The sequence below is a fragment of the Macaca nemestrina genome, chromosome 5 (genome assembly GCF_043159975.1).
Source record: "Macaca nemestrina isolate mMacNem1 chromosome 5, mMacNem.hap1, whole genome shotgun sequence".
Taxonomy (NCBI): Eukaryota; Metazoa; Chordata; class Mammalia; order Primates; family Cercopithecidae; genus Macaca; species Macaca nemestrina.
Window position 1 is genome coordinate 40,137,132 of NC_092129.1, and position 20,359 is coordinate 40,157,490.

The 20,359-nt window shown below is 35.2% G+C and overlaps 1 protein-coding gene across 28 annotated transcripts in view; it reads right to left on the reverse strand.

The window, feature by feature from the left end:
* Window positions 1–20,359, reverse strand: part of LOC105465661 (Abelson helper integration site 1) — a 226,516-nt gene that overhangs the window by 99,327 nt on the left and 106,830 nt on the right. For all 28 annotated transcript variants that reach the window (XR_011623392.1, XR_011623395.1, XR_011623391.1 and 25 more), the window contains one exon: window positions 16,910–17,030. Coding sequence is in view for 11 of the 28 variants with exons in the window: in XM_071096488.1 (XP_070952589.1) it covers window positions 16,910–17,030 (121 nt within the window). In the remaining 17 variants the exon portion in view is untranslated. The remainder of the gene's footprint in view (window positions 1–16,909; window positions 17,031–20,359) is intronic.

A 20,359-nucleotide genomic window follows, 5' to 3' on the forward strand; every position in this document is an offset into this window, starting at 1 on the left:
GATTTAAAGTATATAGGAGGATGTACATAGGTCATATCCAAATACTGTCCATTTTATATTAGGGACTTGAGCACCCAAGGACCTTGCTATCTACAAGGGGTCCTGAAACCAATTCCCCAGATACTGAGGAATAATCAGACTACATTTGCTTCACGTCATTCTCCACTAGAAGGTAAGCTACACAAAGATGAGAAGTTTTACCAGTTTTGTTCACTGATACCTTCAGAGCACGTATAAAAGTGCCTGGGACACTGTAAGTATGCACTGGGTACTTACTGACTGTATAAATGATCTTGCACTCCCAGTACCTGCATGTGTAAAAATCAAACATCTTTTTAAGTAAAATAAAACCCCCCCAAAAGTATAAAGTTAAAACAAGAAGGGATTTAATGATGGAAAACATTTTTTTGGTCTATTATATTGGTGTGGTATTGAGAATGTGAGATGGCGTGAACCCATTTTTCCAGGTCTTTCCATAAAATAGACATTTTAAATTCTAGGGAAAACTTTTAAATTTAAACTTTGAACATAAGCATGATGATTTAGAAAAAGTTTTCCATATCCAAAGCAAAGAGAAGTCATTTAAAAAAATATGCTTATTATGTTATTAATTTTTTCCCTATAGTAGTTCAGTGAACATTAAGTACATTAATTTGCCTGTTATAGGTGCATTTATAACTGCCTTTTACATTTGCTTTTAAAGTGTTTTACTTTCAACTCTTCATTAAATCTTCACTTCAAAATCAGACTAAAAAGACTGAGATAACATTATGCCTCATAATGTCACTAACAAAGGAGGGAAAAAAAGGAAAAGAGGACTCCCACAAAAAAACAAGCTTCACTGATTCTGAGTTGGCCAAAACAAAACACCTGTTCATGCTCTATATTTCTCAGACAAATTTAACAGCAATGAGATATAAAAGACTTGATTCTTTTTAAAAAAGTGGCAAGTATATACAATAACACATACACATACAAACACACCCACATAGACATTGATATGATATACAAACACAACCACATAGACATTAATATGAAATAAACTGGAGTCCTTTACAAGTATAAACTCACTTATTCTCAGAATATTGCAAGATCCTTGGGAGACAGATTTGAAAAAAGCATATTAATTAATTAAGGTCATTATATGACTTGTGACACATGAGCCTTACAAAAGGCCAGCAACAAAATCCAGATTCCGAGTTCTAAGCTATCATTTAGAGAACTAAATAGATGATATTGTTGTATATTTCATGGGCAAGATAAACTTCTAAACAGTGCCATAAAACTACGTCCACTTTATAAGGATGATACATGTAATCGGATTTACTCCCCTGTCTGCACTGCCACAGTGTTTTATATGAATGTCCTGTTGAATTTACCACCATCATATTATAACTATTTCTTTGCCTGCTGGACTCCCCAGATAGACTGGAAAGCCTTTGAGGGCTTTCATCTTCCATTTCTCACAGTGCCTGGCAGGGTCTCTGTCATACCGTAGGCTCTCCATAAACAATGCTTGATGAACTGCTTCAATTAATTTTTGAAAATATTAAAAACGTTTTTATTTTTTAAATTGGATAACAGTTTTCATTAGAGTACTTCTATTAAAATGTAGTATTTCTGGTTCTTCTCAAAAAAAGGATGGAAACCAGTCAGAAATCGTTCTTAACTTTTATTCCTTATGAATTACAGTTGAATGCTTTCTTAGAGAAAGTTGAGGAAAAAAGTAAATTGTCTGAAGTAAGAACAATGTTCTGAAAAAAGTAAATTGTCTGAAGTAAGAACAATGTTCCACTTTTTACTTATTAACCATTTATAACACAAAAATCTCTTACGTTATTTAAAAAAAAAAATGACCAGTCACGCATATAGTCATTTGTCACTTTCCATATTTCTCAATAGCTTTGCTCTCACACTGGTAGGCAAGTTGCTGACTAAGAACAACACAGTGATTCTTTACATTTTCATTCACTTTTCATTCAAGGAAAAGGCTTCTTTAAAATGTGCATTTAAAATTCTAGAAAATACAAATCAACATTATCTCTAAGTCTCTATCGTTACCAGATGGTCTGGTTCCTAAACCTAATTTCCATTGTTAGTTAATGTCTTCAATAAGTGACGATATTCATTTCCAGAAAACATTACCAGTAAATTCTATGATATCACAGACTGTTCACTATCCAGACCAAACTGACTAAACCACAAAATGCAAAAGTATGCACTTCACTTCTGTAAGGGAAACCTTAGGGCTATTCTGAGCATAGTTTTAGCAGATTATGGCCTGACTAAGAGTAAATGACTAGAGTAAGTAAGATTATGACCTAAGAGTAAATGAGAGCTTAATTAGATAGCCTCCTTCTTCTGAATTTCCAGAGCTTTCAGTAGACACAAACTAAAATGTTTGAAAACTAAAAATTTCTCGTCACAGATTTTAGTTTTTAAAAAGTTACTTTGAGACATAGGGATTTACAAAGAAAATAATTTTTTTTTTTTTTTTTTGTGATACAAATGCTATTTCATTTCTCCCCCAGAGGAGGAAACACAAAGAGCTGCTTGCATGGTTCCAGGCAGTGCCCATCCTAAGCAAAGTTAGTTTAAAAAAAAAAAAAAAAATTATTTTTTAAAAATTGGATCATTTACCACAGAATCACAGAATATAATGGCTGAAATGAACACTGATGTGAAATATGGGACACTGAGTATATATTAATAAATTGGAGAAAAAGACCTTTTATTTTAACCGTGAATTAAAATACTTTTCATTATCAGAAATGTGTCCAACATTTTGTATATATAAATATACACCATAATAGTGAAGAACTAAAGATGGCTTAAAATTATGATTCCTTCCTTCCTTCCTGCCTTCCTCCCTCCCTCCATCCATTTCCTCCTTCCCTCCTTCCTTTTTTTTTTTTTTTTTGGATGTAGGGTCTTGCTCTGTCACCCAGGCTAGAATGGAGTGGCAGGATCATGGTTCACTGTAGCCTCAATCTCCTGGGTTCAATCGATCCCCCTCTGCCTCAACCTTCTGAGTGGCTGGGACCACAGGCATGTGCCACCACTCCCGGATAAGTAAAAAAAAATTTTTTTTTTTTTTAAAGAGACAGGGTCCCACTATGTGGCCCAGGTTGGTCATGAATTCCTAGGCTCAAGTGATCACCTGCCTCGGCGTCCCAAAGTGTTGGGATTACTGGTGTGAGCCATCTTGCTCAGCCAGAACAGGATACTCATTTTCTTCAAAGGCATGTATTAAGTGTATTATCAGAAAAAAAAAAAGTTATAGAAAAACATATTTTAAAATCTACATATTTGGAAATATATTTTACAACATTTTGTATGACCAATTATCTTAAAAATTGAACTGTCCATTTCGATTTGAGATTACAAAATTATAAAATGCATTTTATGGTTGATAGTAAACTATATTAATGTAGTCATATTCTCAAACTATAAAAAAAAAAGTTACGCCTGGTCATAATAATTGAGCTATTTTATAACCAACCCTCTCACCTGTTGCAGCCATATAGCATTGTTGTAATTCTTCCTTCAATTCTCACCTTTGAGTAAACTGATTACTGAGCTCCCTTTACCCTAGAGGCAAAGCAGTGAGTTGCAAAACATTTACTACTTTCACCATGGTATAAATTATGTTCCAATAAATTAGTCGAAACCTTTAAAGTCTTCTACTTTATATAATAAAAACCACTTATTGAAATGTTTTCAACAATATGCCTAAAAGTTATATTTAGAAATAATACATATGTACCACAGGAATACAGATTTTAACATAAGACATTTACTAGGTTTAGTTCTAAGAACACAGTGCTTTCCCATTCTAAAATTTAGTGGGAAGTTAGATAAATTTAAAATTAAAAGGTTCAATGATTAAAGTAGTTCTGAATATAGTTATAAAGATACAATCTATTATTCCTGTTGCACTAAGACAAACAAATTTTGGTATTTAAAAACTTTCACTTGTAGTAAACATTTTCCTGTCCTCTATTTTCAAACTACACGTCACTGAGATGAAATAATAACTTGCTCAAGTCACAGCATTAAGCAACAGAATCTGGATCTAAATACAAATGCCTCTGACCTCTGGCTAAGTGCTACCAGAATCTCACATATTTATTTAAATAGGAAAAATTAGACACTTCTAGAGTCCCTATTCAAGTTAACCAAAATTGCTTATTAATAACATCTTCAAAATCATGATGATGAAATGCCACCACAAAATCTTCAACATTTAGGCAAGTTTTATTATTAAATGTGTTACTTGTATTTGGTTTTTTAACTGGTAATCTATTCTTTATATTGTAACACCTGATTTGTTGGGAGTCAGATAATGAAGTGGATTTTATAAACCTGCACTGGCCCATATGGTACCTACTGGCCAGATGTGGTTTTTAAAATGTAAATTGGCCAGGCATGGTAGCTCACGCCTATAATCCCAGCACTTTGGGAGGCTGAGGTGGGCAGATCACCCGAGGTCAGGAGTTCAACACCAGCCTGTGCACCATGGTGAAACCCCATCTCTAGTAAAAATAAGAAAATTAGCCAGGCGTGGTGGTGGGCACCTGTAGTCCCAGCTACTTGGGAGGCTGAGGCAGAAGAATCACTTGAACCTGGGGGACGGGACGGAGGTTGCAGCGATTTGCGATCACACCACTGCACTCCTGTCTGGGTGACAGAGCAAGACTCCATCCCCCCCACCCCCTAAAAAGTAAATTAATTAAAATGAAATAAAATTAAAAATTTAGTTCCTATGTTATACTAGCCTCTAGCTACCATAATGGGCTGTGTACATCTACAGTTCAGAAAAGAGATATGGGTTGAAGATAAAACATTTGAAAATCACTGACATATGAGTTTTATTTAAAGTCATGAGATCACTAAGGGAGTGGGCAAATACAGGGAATAAAACAGGGTCAAATTGCAGTGAAACAATCTTATAAGACATGGAAGAAAAGAGGAAGAATTAGCAAAGGACAATGAAGAGTGCCTAAAGAGATAAGAGGAAAACCAAGAGAATGTGGTATCCCAGAAATCATGTATTTAGAAGTGATCAAATGTGTCAAATGCTGCTGATAGGTGAAGATAAGAACAAAGAATTGACCACTAGAATTAGCAATGAAAAGGTCCCTTTTGAGCTTGAGAAGAAGAGATTAGAGATTTCAACAAATTTACAGAAGACGGAAAACGATTAGAAACATCTGTCTGAATACACTGTTGGAGAGTTGTAGTAGATACAGAAGCCATCTGACGATGAAATCTGTGAATTTGGAATCAGCATATTTGGAAGGGGGAAAACCTGAATGAAAACCAGGAGAAGTAACAGAAGATTCATTTGTACAATACCTAAGCTAAACAGGCTGTGAAATCCCCAGAAAATGAAGGATGCCCAGCATTAACAGTCCGCCACAAAACAAAAACAAAAACAAAACAAACCACAGTGGAATTGTCTCTAAAAATAATAGCATGAACCATCTGGGAAGCATGTAGCCTTCTTAGTGTGGATATGCTGTCCCAGTTATACTCATTTTGGCAACTTGCATGACAGTATCATGTGGGCCCATTCACTTTACTTGTTTACCCTAAACATAAGCTGCCAGTTAATTTGTGCTAGCCATGTATATGAAGTTTTCAATATACTTTCTGCTTAGGTGAAGAAAACAGTGAGATTGTAGAGCCATTCTCAGAACAGAAGAAGAAATCATATTTGTACCCAGTTCTTTATTTTTAAAGAGACACTAAGGATCATCAGATATATAAGGAAAAACCATTGGCATGAAAGAAAAACACAGGATACATAAACAGATTAAAAAAAAAAACAACTGAACACAGAGGAAACATCGATTGATTTAGGAAGGTATAATGGCAGCCAGAAAATATCAATACAAGAAAAAACAAAACAAAACAAAATATATAGGACATGAAATGAGACAGAAGACTGAAATATAGACGCATATAGACACTTCTTTCAGGGAACTCCTGGCAATGATTATATTTCTGTTACACATGTAAATAGCTTACATATTTTACCACATAAGTTTGAGGCTGAGTATCTTTCCTGAAATTAGATTGTATATTTCAGAGCCATACAACAGCTCTGTCCAATTGTGCCTAAACTCTCAAAAGTTTTACATTTGATCTTTTTTAAAAAGATGCTATATGCAAATAACTTCTCTAAGTCTTTAAATTAAGAAGTTATCATATATCGACGGGAAAGCTTTGGAAAAGGTAAACATCAGAATTCTATAAAATAAAAATTAAATGATCTAGCTCATACTTTGGCTATGGTAGTATTAAATTATGTAGTTTTCATATTCATTAACTCAATAAGATCTCATCTTAATTTCCTGTAGTTCATGGTCTTCCATTGCTTGCTTTTTATTTTTCATTGTTGATATAATTATTTCACTTTTAAAATTTATCTATGAGGAAAATGCTACAATATTCTTTGATAACTGAATTTAGAAGGTTTTTAAATGAAATACATCAATTTGCAAATAAATGTGACTGACGAAGAAAAGCTTACACTAAGTTTTCTATTTTTAACAGATAGGGAAAAAAGTTGAAATTATGAGACTGGAACCATATGTGTCATATAAATATCATACAAAATAGCTTCTTACAAGATAAATGGCTAGGAAACAGCGAGCAGATTCAAGCTCATTTGACTCTGTTAATTTAAATAAGCAAAGTTTGCATTCACATTCTCCCCTCAGACAGCATTAGGAGAAATTTAATATCCCAACAGGGACACTAACTGCATATCCCTGTACATGAAGAACCATTCATTAAGAACATTAATATTCACTAGAGTTAATAAAAATGATTCTTAAATTAAGAAATGACAAGTGTGAAAGCATATTTTAAATTATTAACATGTTTAGAAACACAGGTTCAAGTGGCAGTTATCATTAAAGATACAGGGGCTTTCATCACAAGTGATGAGTAAGTTTTGTTTGTTTGTTTGTTTTTGAGATGGAGTCTCACTCTGTCGCCCAGGATGGAGTGCAGTGGCACAATCTCAGCTTACTGCAACCTCTGCCTCCTGGGTTCAAGTGATTCTTATGCCTCAGCCTCGCCGAGTAGCTGGGATTACAGACACCTGCCACCGTGCCCGGCTAATTTTTGTATTTTTAGTAGAAAGGGGTTTCACCATGTTGGTCAGGCTGGTCTTGAACTGACCTCAAGTGATCCGCCTCCCTTGAACTCCTGACCTCAAGTGATCCACCCGCCTCGGCCTCCCAAAGTGCTGGGGTTACAGACATGAGCCACCACACCTGGTCTTCAAGTGAGGAATAAGTTTTAATATTTAGTAGATTAAGTATAGCTAATCTACTTCAGATCATTGCATAGTTACTTAGTATAATACTGATACAGGATATTAAAATGACTCCTTATACTTCAATGTACCGATCAAATATCAATTTTAGAGAATCCAATCATAACAGTAAGAAATCCTAACAAACGAAGGATTTGTGGAAGGAGAATATAAAATAGTCATGCTAAAGGAAAAATCCATGTGATTAACAGAAAAATCCAAATATGGCAACTGTCACATCTCCAAGATTTTTGTGTTGATGGGAGGCTAGAGAAAGGGTATGAAATGAAATCAACATTAGCTTTAGGAGTAATTCTTGGTCCTCAGTAGATTAGATGGAACAGAATTCAGATGATTAAGGAAGTCTGACCACCTCCCTGACATATATAAGTTTTCATCCTGTTGTCTTCATTTTTATCATAACTCTTTTTTTTTTTTCAAATTAAGCTACCTTTGCTGAATTAATGCTAGAGAAATTAAAGGTAATAGTAATAACCTACATTTGGTTGCTTATGCACTTAAAAAGTGACTTCATTGTGCTTGTTATCACATTAGATCACTGTAACAGCATTTTTGAAAAGCAGGAAATGAAGCATTAGAACCTACATTTTACATATGAAAAACTTCAGAAGCTGTTCCCCCTCCTCAACCCTAGAGTCCACAGCCCTTTTTTTTTTTTTTTTTGAGACGGAGTCTTGCTGTCACCCAGGCTGGAGTGCAGTGGCGCGATCTCGGCTCATTGCAAGCTCCGCCTCCCGGGTTCCTGCCATTCTCCTGCCTCAGTCTCCCAAGTAGCTGGGATACAAGCGCCCGCCACCTCGCCTAGCTAGTTTTTTGTATTTTTTAGTAGAGACGGGGTTTCACCGTGTTAACCAGGATGGTCTCGATCTCCTGACCTCGTGATCCGCCTGTCTCGGCCTCTCAAAGTGCTGGGATTACAGGCTTGAGCCACCATGCCCGGACACAGCCCTCCTCTTTTAAAGGGGGACTGATTCTTTTAAAACTCGATTCAGAAATCAGTGTCTTTAAATTCTTCCTTAACTTACCCCAGACACGTAAGTCTGAGTTAGGCTTTAATATATTCACAAAATTTTTTACCATTGTTATGATGTTATAGCATTTACCAATGGGAGAACACTGATCACACTGCAGTGAATAACTGTCTACTTCTAACAAAAAACTATCGACTCTTGAAGGCAGGGTCTATAATTTTTAATCTGAACAACTAGCACTAAACATATCATCTGGCCTACTGCAAGCAGTTCAGAAGTTGAATACATCAAGTGGTTTCTGACTGATAAAGGCTGAATTAGAAATTTGGTGTTAATTCCTAATCCGAAGCTCATTCCTCCACATATCAGTGCTTCTGTCAATAAACAATTGTAACAAAACATTTTTGGTAAAAAACAAACAAACAAAAAAACCAAAAGCACCCTTTCTCCCACTTTGATGTTATGTACTATATAAAAGTGTTTTTTCTTTTTCTTTTCTTTTTTTTGAGATGGAGTTTTGCTCTTGTCGCCCAGGCTGGAGTGCAACGGTGTGATCTCGGCTCACTGCAACCTCCGCCTCCCAGGTTCAAGCAATTCTCCTCAGTCTCCTGAGTAGCTGGGATTACAGGTGCCCACCACCACACCCGGCTAATTTTTGTAATTTTAGTAGAGACGGGTTTCACCATGTTAGCCAGGCGGGTCTTGAACTCCTGACCTCAGGTGATTGGCCCACCTCGGCCTCCCAAAGTGCTGAGATTATAAGGTGTGAGCCACCCCTCCTGGCCCTTTTTCTCTCTTTTTTTTTTTTTTTTTTTTTGAGACAGGTTCTTGCTCTATCTCAATCTCCAGGGCTCAAGTGATCCTCACATCTCAGCCTCTTGAGCAGCTGGGACTACAGGCACATGCCACTACACTTGGCTAACTATTTTGTATTTTTTGTAGACAGAGCTTCATCATGTTGCCTAAGTTGGTCTCAAACTCCTGCGCTCAAGTATCTCCTGCCTCAGCCTCCCAAAAGTGCTGGGATTACAGGCATGAGACACAGCACCTGGCTGAAAAGCATTTTCTTAAGGGAGGAAAAACTACAGGTTGCAAAATGGAATTACATGAAGTACCTCAAGATGTTCTGATGTCTCTGGGGATTATGATCTTAGAGATGGTCAAATTCTAAGAGAAACAGAGGCTAGCAAATGGAGTTCTGTTGTTCCTTTTGCTCTATTTTAACATCTGTGGAATAAAGGATTGTTCCCCCACTGAACCCATGCCCTATTGATTTTGGCCAGATTACACAGATGACAGAGTACTTTGATTTTAATCATCTGAAAATCTCAATGTTATCTCATTACATGACAAAGATGGGTTAAGGATGGTACTCACATAGAAAGCTAAAGTTTGGAAAGTTAAGTGTTCCAGTGGATTATCCAAGTTTAAGATGCTTGACAACTTTCTTCTTGAAATTTACTTCATCTTAATGTCTTTTTTGGCATGCTTCTAAAAATGTTATATCCATGATTTGTCTCTTTGACATGTTCTTTTTCCTATAATCATCACTTAACAAATTTTATTAAGTCATGTCTTAAAATAAGATATCTTCCATTCTTTTGGCAACAAAACAAATTGCATAATTTCAAACTAAAAAAAAAAAAAAAAAATCAAAAAAGCCTCCCATAACCTCATAGTGTTTATTCTCCCAATATTTTATGAGTTTCAAAGTATTAAACGTATTGTGTTGATTCTGATAATTCTATGAAGTAGGAAACATGGAGACATTTATTCAAAGAGAGAAAGCGAACTACCTAACAAAACAGTTAGGAAGTGGTGGGATCCCAGGTCAGGCTCATTTCTTCTGGCTGGCTGACCCTGAGTCTAGTGCTTTTTCCACCATAATATACATGTATTGAATTCAGCAAAGTGACCGGAAAACAAATTCTTGCCATTAAAAACTGCACAATAAAAACATTTTTGATTATTTTTAGTGCCAAAAAACACATTTCAGGGCATGTGTCTATAGAAGTCAGTTAATTTTGTAGATTACCTATTAATCTACAATAGTGAATTAATGCCTTTCACCTATCTTACCACTTGAAATACTGGAATTATGGAAGTTTGAAACCAGAATTAAATCAAACATTCTTTTTCAATTAACAGTTTAAAGTTCATGAAGTAATACTAACAGAAAGCCCTGCCAATTCTGATGAGATGAGAAAGTCTTTGAAGCTCATTTTACCTTCCTTAAAATGGAAACCCCCTTTTACCATCAGCTGTGTTTATTGAGAGTCATTCTAAATACTAATTTTTGCCAAAATGTTTTTTCTTTGAAATACAAGAATCATCATGTTTCCAGCTTAGATGTAATCTACCTTCTACAATAGCTTATACAAGAATATCACAGAATCTCTGGTGAAATTATGATCCAGGATTCATTTCACATTTTAGTTGTCTAAAAAGTTTTACATTTCTCTATAAAAAGTTAAAAATTTAATATACTAAAATCTTAAAAACAATAAAAAATTTAACTGGAAAAATAACTCTCAATTTTAAGAGTTAGTCAAGGGAATATAAGTATATACTTTCAAAGACACACAAAATGAATGAAAAAATGCAGTTCTTCGAGCAGGTGCGGTGGCTCATGCCTGTAATCCCTGCACTTTGGGAGGCCAAGGTGGGCGGATCACGAGGTCAGGAGATCAAGACCATCCTGGCCAACATGGTGAAACCCTGTCTCTACTAAAAATACAAAAATTAGCTGGCTGTGCTGGTGGGTGCCTGTAATCCAAGCTACTTGGGAGGCTGAGGCAGGAGAATCATTGGAATCCGGGAGATGGAGGTTGCAGTGAACTGAGATCGTGCCAGTGCACTCCAGCCTAGGTGACAAGAGCGAGGCTTTGTGTTAAAAAGCACAAAATATGGCCCGGAGCAGTGGTTCACGCCTGTAATCCCAGCACTCTGGGAGGCCGAGGCGGGCGGATCATGAGGTCAGGAGATCAAGACCATCCTGGCTAACATGGTGAAATCCCGTCTCTACTAAAAAATACAAAAAATTAGCCAGGCGTGGTGGCGGGTGCCTGTAGTTCCAGCTACACGGGAGGCTGAGGCAGGAGAATGGTGTGAACCCGGGAGGCGGAGCTTGCAGTGAGCTCAGATTGTGCCGCCGCACTCCAGTCTGGGTGATACAGCAAGACTGTCTCAAAAAAGAAAAAAAAAACAGTCCTTCAAATATTATTCAACATGTATAAGCACAAGAGTTAGTCTGACAGATCTCTTAACCAATACCAGTCACTGACTAACTTTATGATTTTGTTTAAATCAAATATTTTCACTGTGAAGGAAAATAGAACATGGCAAAGTATTAGATTAAATGGTTGGTTATAAAGTTTAACATAGTTTTACAGGGTCTAACGGAGAACACAAATAAAATTTGGAGAAGGCAGAAGCTACTGATAGTTTTAAAAAATCATGTCATCCCTATCACCACACTATAAGTTTACAATTAATAAAGATAATATGAAGAGTGTATGAATAAAGTCATATTAATAAAATGATTCATTTTCTTTTTTTTGACTCAATTTATCTATTTAATATGAATTAAATTTAATTTAGAGCAATGCTGTGAAAATATATACAAAGTCCATAAAATGAAATATGCTGTCCTTCAAAATATACACATGCAAAGATGATACAACTACCCCATTGCCAGTAGTAACACTTCCTGCTAATTTCTCTCCCCTGCCTACCCATAACAGTGATTGATTTTTATTACTGAATAATCCACATTTTAAAACTTAGTTCTATAGCAAGCTTGTCCAACCCACGGGCCATGTAATGACTCTGAATGCGGCTCAACATAAATTCATAAACTTTCTTAAAATATTATGAGTTTTTTTTGTGTTGTTGTTGTTGTTTTTAAACTCATCGTTAGTATTAGCGTATCTTATGTGCTGCCCCAAGACAAGTCTTCTTCCAATGTGACCCCAGGAAGCCAAAAGATTGGACACCCCTGTTCTATAGCAAGGACTCTTGAGATGGTTGAGTATAATCTGGATTCAGATAAAATAACACAGAATAAAACTTCTCCGTACAGAACCTGTTGATTTGACTGGAGACTACATACCATAATTACTGGAAATCAAACTTAAAAAAAAAATCTAACAACTGACAAACAGAATTATATTTAAAGGTCAAAGAAAGATATAAGTTCATTAATCCTCAGGAAATAGGATGTCCTCCTTGACACCTTAGTCTCAAAAACCCCACCTTTTCCAAATAGTTATACTGCTTATATTATTACTTTCCAATATATCTTAGAACTCTAAAGCTAGTAAAAAAAGAAGGTAATACTCATAGCCAGAGGGCCCACTTGGCAATGTGGCAGGACAACAAATGAAGGAGTGGCTCTAGACACAGTCTCCCTGAGGGCTGTGAGCAGGAAGCCCACTTCACCTCCCTAAACATGTACCATCGTCCAGGAATAGGCAGTTAGGTATGGTGAGGATGAGAAGTACTGAGCTAGACATGACTGCCACTAGCTATGAGAATTCTAACATGTCAGCCTCTCTGATTCTCAGTTTCACTGTACAGAAATTGAGTAATAGAAGTTTTAAGGTCGCAGAAGCTCTAAAATGATTTCACTCCCCATAATTTTCATGTTTACTCTACTTTTCAGAGAGTTTTGTTGATGATCAAATAAGGATATATATAAGAAAGCACTTTATACATTTTCATACAAATGCAAGTTGCTGTCATTGTTTTATATTGTTTTTATCTTTATTACACTAGAAAAGTATGGAAACAGTTTTGATATACAATATAAGATGCTTACTACATGGTGAGGCATTCAGATGGGCTATGCCCTAAAATTTAACAAAAATGTTAAAATTATATTTTTTCTTATAAAAATTACTCAGGGAAGATGCTATAGTTTTAATTTTTATAGGATTATCTGATTTGTTAAGAACTTAGACTAATAGCTTAATGAACAGTTCTTAAAATAAGCATCTCATAGGAATTGTATCCAGCTTTTCTGGATACAAGTAACCTATTCCTCATACAGATGCCAGCTGTATTCAAAGAAAAAAAACATTTTAGAATCCCTTTCATATTCATTCCTTAGATAATTCTTTTACCTAGAGCAGCAGTCCCCAATCTTTTTGGCACCAGGGACCAGGTTCATGGAATATCATTTTTCCATGGACTGCGGGCAGGGGATGAGGAAAGGTGAATGGTTTTGGGATAAAACTATTCCACCTCAGATCAGGCATGAGATTCTCATAAGGAGCTCACAACCTAGATCCCTACATGCGCAGTTCATAATAGAAGCTAATGATGTCGCTGATCTGACAGGAGGCAGAGTTCATGCAGTAATGCTCCCAGCTCCACCACTCACCTCCTGCTGTGCACCTGGGGGTGTGTGTAGGGGGTTGGGACCCCTGATCTAGAGAATAAAATGTGAATTCCTCAGTGCGGTATGATTTGACCCAATCTACCTCTGCAAACTTAGTTCACCTTAAACACATTCATCTCACCTTTTCCAGTTAAACCAAGGCTCAAACCACTCCCTAGCCATACCAAGCTCTCTTCTAAGTACTGTTAAAGAAAAAAATTATTCAATGATACTTGTTAAAGCACAGTAAGAAAGACTTTATTCAGGGCTACTGCAGTAGGTACAGGGACTACTGCAATGGGATTTTGTAGCTGGGGAGAAAGATTGGCTGAACTCCAAATACAGCATGGGCAAGTGGGAAAGAGGGAAGTGGAGAGAAAAGGAGTAATCATGAATGGCTCCTAGTTATCCCTAAACAACTGTGTGAATGGTGCTGTGTACTGGGATTAGGAAGACTTGGTAGTAGGGGAAGTGGAGGTGGAAGGAAGGGTTTTTGGGGCAAAAAAACCAAGAGTTCTATTTGAACATATAAAGTTTGAGAATGTTTTAGCTCTCCTATCCCTCTTTATTCTGGTGATACTTTGTTTACACTGTGATTTCAGAATCTGTCACATTCTGACTTAATTTGGTGCATACTTACTTGTCTCCCTAGCCAGACTAGAGGTTCCTGAAGGCAGAGACTGTAACATTTACTCCACATGCTAAATAGAGGGCCTTAAACAAAGTGGTCACTTAAAATGATTTTAGAATGAATAAATGAAGTATTCTAGAAATTGTGAGGAATACAAACCAAAGAGAGAAATGCTTACTTTTCTAGTAGTCTCCATTACCTAGAACTCATCTTGCATGAGATCAATAAAAGTTACAACGGAACATAAACCCACTTCAGAGTCTAGCACTGCAGCATGTAAACCCACTTACATATATATAAAATCAACCCTTACTCTTACGTCTCCTAGCATGAGAGCTACTGGGCTCATACTTACTAGCTCTGTGTAAATAGTTTTCTTTTATACCGTCCAAAGGCAAACATCGACAGATGTGACTTGCATATTTCAGATAGGTTTTCAGTGAGATTTTTATTTTTAAACATTCTATTTACATGATTTGTTTTTGTAGTTATGTATTTCAGATTCTAATAGATTATTTTTACTATCAACATTTAATTATTTAATCACTTTACAAACTGATTTGAACAATGAATAGAATCACAGAATTTTTAAGACAGAAACTCACCAAAGCCAGAGAGCCCTCACTTATTTGGAGGGATGAGAAAACTCTGGCCTGAAGAAACTGCTCAAGACTCCACATTTGGAAATAGAGTTAGATCTGAACACCAGCTCACCTGGTTCCTAAGGCAGGATTTTTTTTCATAAACACTGGCTTCTTAATAAAAGAGATTAATTTGGCCATTTTGAGATTGACCACATATTATGCTTTTGTAACTTTTCTGTTCAGTGATATCTCAATGACATTTCTAAGAAAGCTATGCCTTAAAATGCGGTTAGGCATATTAGTAACCAAATGGCTTAATCGTCATGCTTCTGAGATAGTATGTGCAGGGATATAAATATCCCTTTTATGGTCTACATGGCCATGGAAACTGAAGTGAAATGGAGCCAATCCTATGTATAATCATGAAGTTTGAAAGGCTTGCCTTTATCATATAAATGATGATAAAAATTTATTTTTTCATTTATAAAAAATGAAAAAAAGTTTTTGTATTTATTATCTATACCTTGCTGGCAGACAGACATAAGATACTGCTTAAATGAATTTTAAACAATATATTAACTCAATCAGATATTTACCTTCTAAGCTTTTAATCCTGAATTGTGGAATGAAAAGTTTGTTCCCAGAGAGTTGGTAGGGACAGAGTGGTAGAGAGCGCTTCCCTCCCTCCTAGTTATAAAAATGACAAGGTCTGAAGCCAAGCCAAGTATCGATTTAGGGTGAAGAACAATCTAAAGAGGTAGTATATGATGCAGCTCCACTGGAAATAACAACGGCCAACACTATCACTTTAGTTTCTGGCAGATATCTGGAACGCTACAAATTAAACATTTCTAAGGTTTGAGATAATTGTTACTAATTATTATAGTGACTTGAAATTAGATTTCCAAGTAGTTCAAAGTTAGCTTACACATATTCGTCATGTTTACAATATAAATATGTTATATTCATATAGTACCTTATGCTTACAGTGTTTTCATATGTGTAATCTCATTTAAACTTCAACAATACATAATGTGAATATCATTCTCAGTTTTCAAATGAAGAGCCTAAGGTTTGCAGGTAATAAGGGTTATAAAAGGCACAGCCGGGGTTGAGCATAAGAGTTGTGAATCCAAGTATTTTCTCACTATAATATGTAACCTACACAGCAATATTAAAATAACTTGTATATGTAAGTTCCTAATACTTTCAAGGTAACAAAGTGGTACATATTGTCCTCAAATTTCTAAGTAAATTATGTTGATCTTCTCATACTCAAATTTTTTTCATATAATTTTTGTAAAAGATAATTGTTTTGTTATTTTCAGCTTTCTTACCTTTCTAAAAATTCAGCAGTAGAAAAATACTGTCAAAAACATACAGCTAATGAAAAGAAAAAGTCACCTTTCAATACCACAAACAAACATTTCTCACTTAGATGTTTTTCCTTTGATATCCTTTAAAAACCTTATTGAAACTCATTTAAAACATTAGTCAAAACAATTGTATAGTTCACTTCAGTGATTCAGTATAGTTTTCTAACAAGCTTTTTTGCATATTTTGTTAATTTGCCGTTTAATGGGATGTGACATCGCTACAGGTTACATCCTATTTCTGCCAAAATGTACTTTACCTTGGCTTTCCTTGAAATGAATTATAACATGGGATTATCCATCTATGATGAGTTCTTTAACTGGGAAACTGAATCAGACTTAACATCATACAGGTTTAAAACTCACGTGTTTTGCTGGTTTTAAATTATTATCTGTTAACAGCACATAGGTTCAGTGTATCTACCGTTACCAAATTCAAACTTACTTTTGAAATAACCTTGGTGCTTTTAAGGTCAAAAAAGATGCTAGAATAGAATTTGTCGAGTGTGAAAACCGACCATTATGAGCTTTATTTCTACAGAAATAAGTGATATTCATCAACAAAACGAGCATCTATCTGAACATTTAAAAGAATTGTCAAAGTAAGAAAGGGGCTCACCGGTCTGAGTGAAACCAAACTGATGTAGAATCTCTTGAGCGGTCAGCATGTTTGACTGCTTTAACTTAGACTGTTGTGAGGAGACTGCTGGTGGTGAAGTAAATGAGAGATCTTTGTTGACCTGTATTAGGAAAACAAATCAGAAACTACAGTGTAATTTCCTGGATTACTGATGCAAAAACTTGATGAGAAATATTTGCTTATTATACAAACCAGGACACATGATAGGTCAAAAGGAGTGGTAATCACGTACATGGTTAGTTTGTAAAGTTTACAAAAGAGAATCATTTTCATCAAGGAAAAAATATAATAGCAATTAGAACATAGCTATATGAAAATAAATCAGCCTTACTAAAGTGTACCATGGAACTAACATTATTAATAACTTAGAGTGGTCTTATGCATTTCTTACGCAAAGAAATGCAAGAAATAAAAATGACTCCTTGACTGGTTCAATTAAGGAAGAGTAAAAATGTTTCACATTCACATTTCTCTAGCATTTTAGTGAAATAGCAGGTACTTCCTTTTCAGAGATACACAGAAAACACCTGTACTACTCATGTTTATATACATCATGGTGACACAGATAACACAGCTGTAACCTAACTTGCCATGTGAAATAGTTTCCATTGCATCAAAACATCTTACTCTTACTGTTTAAACATATCATTAAAATAACAAGGAAAATTTCTGTATGTAAATACAATGTTCTATAACATACAAAACCTAGTATGATTATCTGAATGCACACTACCAGCCTCACAGAAACGAAATGCATAATAAACACAACATATCAACTATAGCTCTTGTAGGAAAACAAACAGTTCACTGAAAAAGCTTGAAATGTTTATAAGTAAATTCATCTTGTAAATCAGAATTCATTTCAGAAAAAAAATCTATCTTTTTTTCATTATTAACGAATCAATCATTTTATCTTTTACATTACTTTCAAAAAGCACAATAAAATGTGATCTATTTTGGAGAAACTGACAGTCTGATTTCTAATTCACTTCAAAAGTGTAATCTGTAAATTAACAAAATGATAATTTATGGCATACAAACATTACTATATTAAAAGAGCCCCTTTCACATTTTTTTTTGTTTAAATAATGAAAACCATACAGAGAAGTTCTACTGTGCAAGTATTTAAAATTTTCCTTTTGATGTTCTGTATAAGACAATACTGGGCTCTGGTTACATGCCCTTTATCTGATTCATTATTTACATGTTTGTAAATTTTTTTTTCTATTTTCTGCTTTTAAACAGTGATAATAAACAGTATATCTTGGTTTAGAGCAAAGAGTTAGCAAATTCGGTGAAAAAGTCAATTAAGACCATATGTTAATATAGTTCTCAGTAACTAAACTACTATGTCATCTCATTAAAAAAAAAAGTATTTTCCAAAGTAGTTGGAGGGGCCAAATACCCCATCCGTCCTAAAATATCACCCAGCTTTAAAAGTTCTATCAAGATCCATTAAATACAGATCAAAATTGACCAGTGATAGTGATACAATACCAAAAACAAAAACTCATTTAATATCTTTGAGCTTCACTTTCCATCTTTAAATGGAGATAAGAAAAATAATATCTATACTTCAACGGGAATGTGCCAGTAAAGCAATAATGATGAACTGGTATCATAAAGTGCTATTTGTATGTTAACCATAAAGCACTAATGAACACTGAATAAGAAATAGATTAAATAGAATATATTGGCAAGGGCAAACCATAAAGTAGTATACAAACAAGGGGTAATATCAGTTATTATTAACATCACTAGAAGTAAGGGTAATTAGGTATTTATGATGATGTGGCCAATTTTTCAGAGTTGTGTGCTTTCAAATGGAAAAGAACATATTTATCACTTAACTATCTCATTCACTTCTTTTTGGAATCACTTCTCAGTTTTACTTCTTGAAAATTTTTATCTTAAATATCAAGTAATGCATTTAAAAATCTGGTGCAAACAAACACGTGTATGCTGGGGAAATGAAGATGTATCTATATACACACACGTCTTTGCACACACATACACACACCTACATATATCCATATATATATAGATACACACACACATACAATAGCCATTTATAGTCTTCCTCTTCATAAATTTGTGTTAAAAACAAAAAATACCAGGAAAGCTAAAATAGGATACTCAAATGCCTCTGTTCAAACAGAAAGACTTGCTATTCTTTCAAAACAAAATGCTGTTTTTTTTTTAAACCTACAACCTGTAATTATATGTTCTTCCTAAACATTTTTATAATTCTGATCTTTCTTGACATATTTTTTTACAGACTATTCAAATGTCCATAAAATTGATGAGAGTAGCAACTTAACAGAACAGATGATTTCTAAGGTTTGGGGTAACTGTTAATTATTATTGTTATTTTAGCACTTTGTTTTGAAATTAGAACTCAAACCAAGGCCGGGCGCGGTGGCTCAAGCCTGTAATCCCAGCACTTTGGGAGGCCGAGACGGGCGGATCACGAGGTCAGGAGATCGAGACTATCCTGGCTAACACAGTGAAACCCCGTCTCTACTAAAAAAAAAAAAAAATGCAAAAAACTAGCCGGGCAAGGTGGCGGGCGCCTATAGTCCCAGCTACTCGGGAGGCTGAGGCAGGAGAATGGCGGGAACCTGGGAGGCAGAGCTTGCAGTGAGCTGAGATCTGGCCACTGCACTCCAGCCTGGGCGACAGAGCGAGACTCCATCTCAAAAAAAAAAAAAGAGATTAGAACTCAAACCATTTTCAAAGCTAGCTTGTACATATTTATTACTTCATTTAGAGGAAGAAAAATAATAATAACCATTAAATAGAGTGAAGCAATATCTATTTTTGAAATATGTGCTGTGGAAAAGAATTGCTTAATAATTTTACAACAACAGAAAGGTTGGTTAAGATAGTCTACCCTACACCAATCTACCCTCTTTTCACAACACACTTTTCTGTTTGCTTCATGCAAAAACCACAGTCTGCCAAAGTCAGTTTAAAACTAAAAGCATAAAAATTTAATGAAATTCATAATAAAGAAAAAAATCACCTGGAACTTCTGCCAAGTTAATCATAAAACTGTTTTGCCTACTCTTTTAGGGTATAAACAGACAAGCAAAACATGCAAATACCAATTCTCTAGACCGCGGGAGGGGGGGTTAATTTTCATGTTAAAAAGCTTGCTGCTCTGAACATAAAATTGAATGCACAATATTAAGCAAGCTGACAATTAGTTTCACTTTTAGTGATTAGTTAAAATTTAAAACCTTTGGGAGATACATAGTACTCATTTCCATATATACTTACAGATCTAATTTTTAAGCTAATTTTAGATAACATGCTACATTCACCTGAAGAATTGTTTATGAAGTTTCAAGCTGTGATGATACCTCAAGTTGGTTTTAAATTATAATAGAAAGAATGTTAATGCCATCTGTATACTTAAAAGTTCAC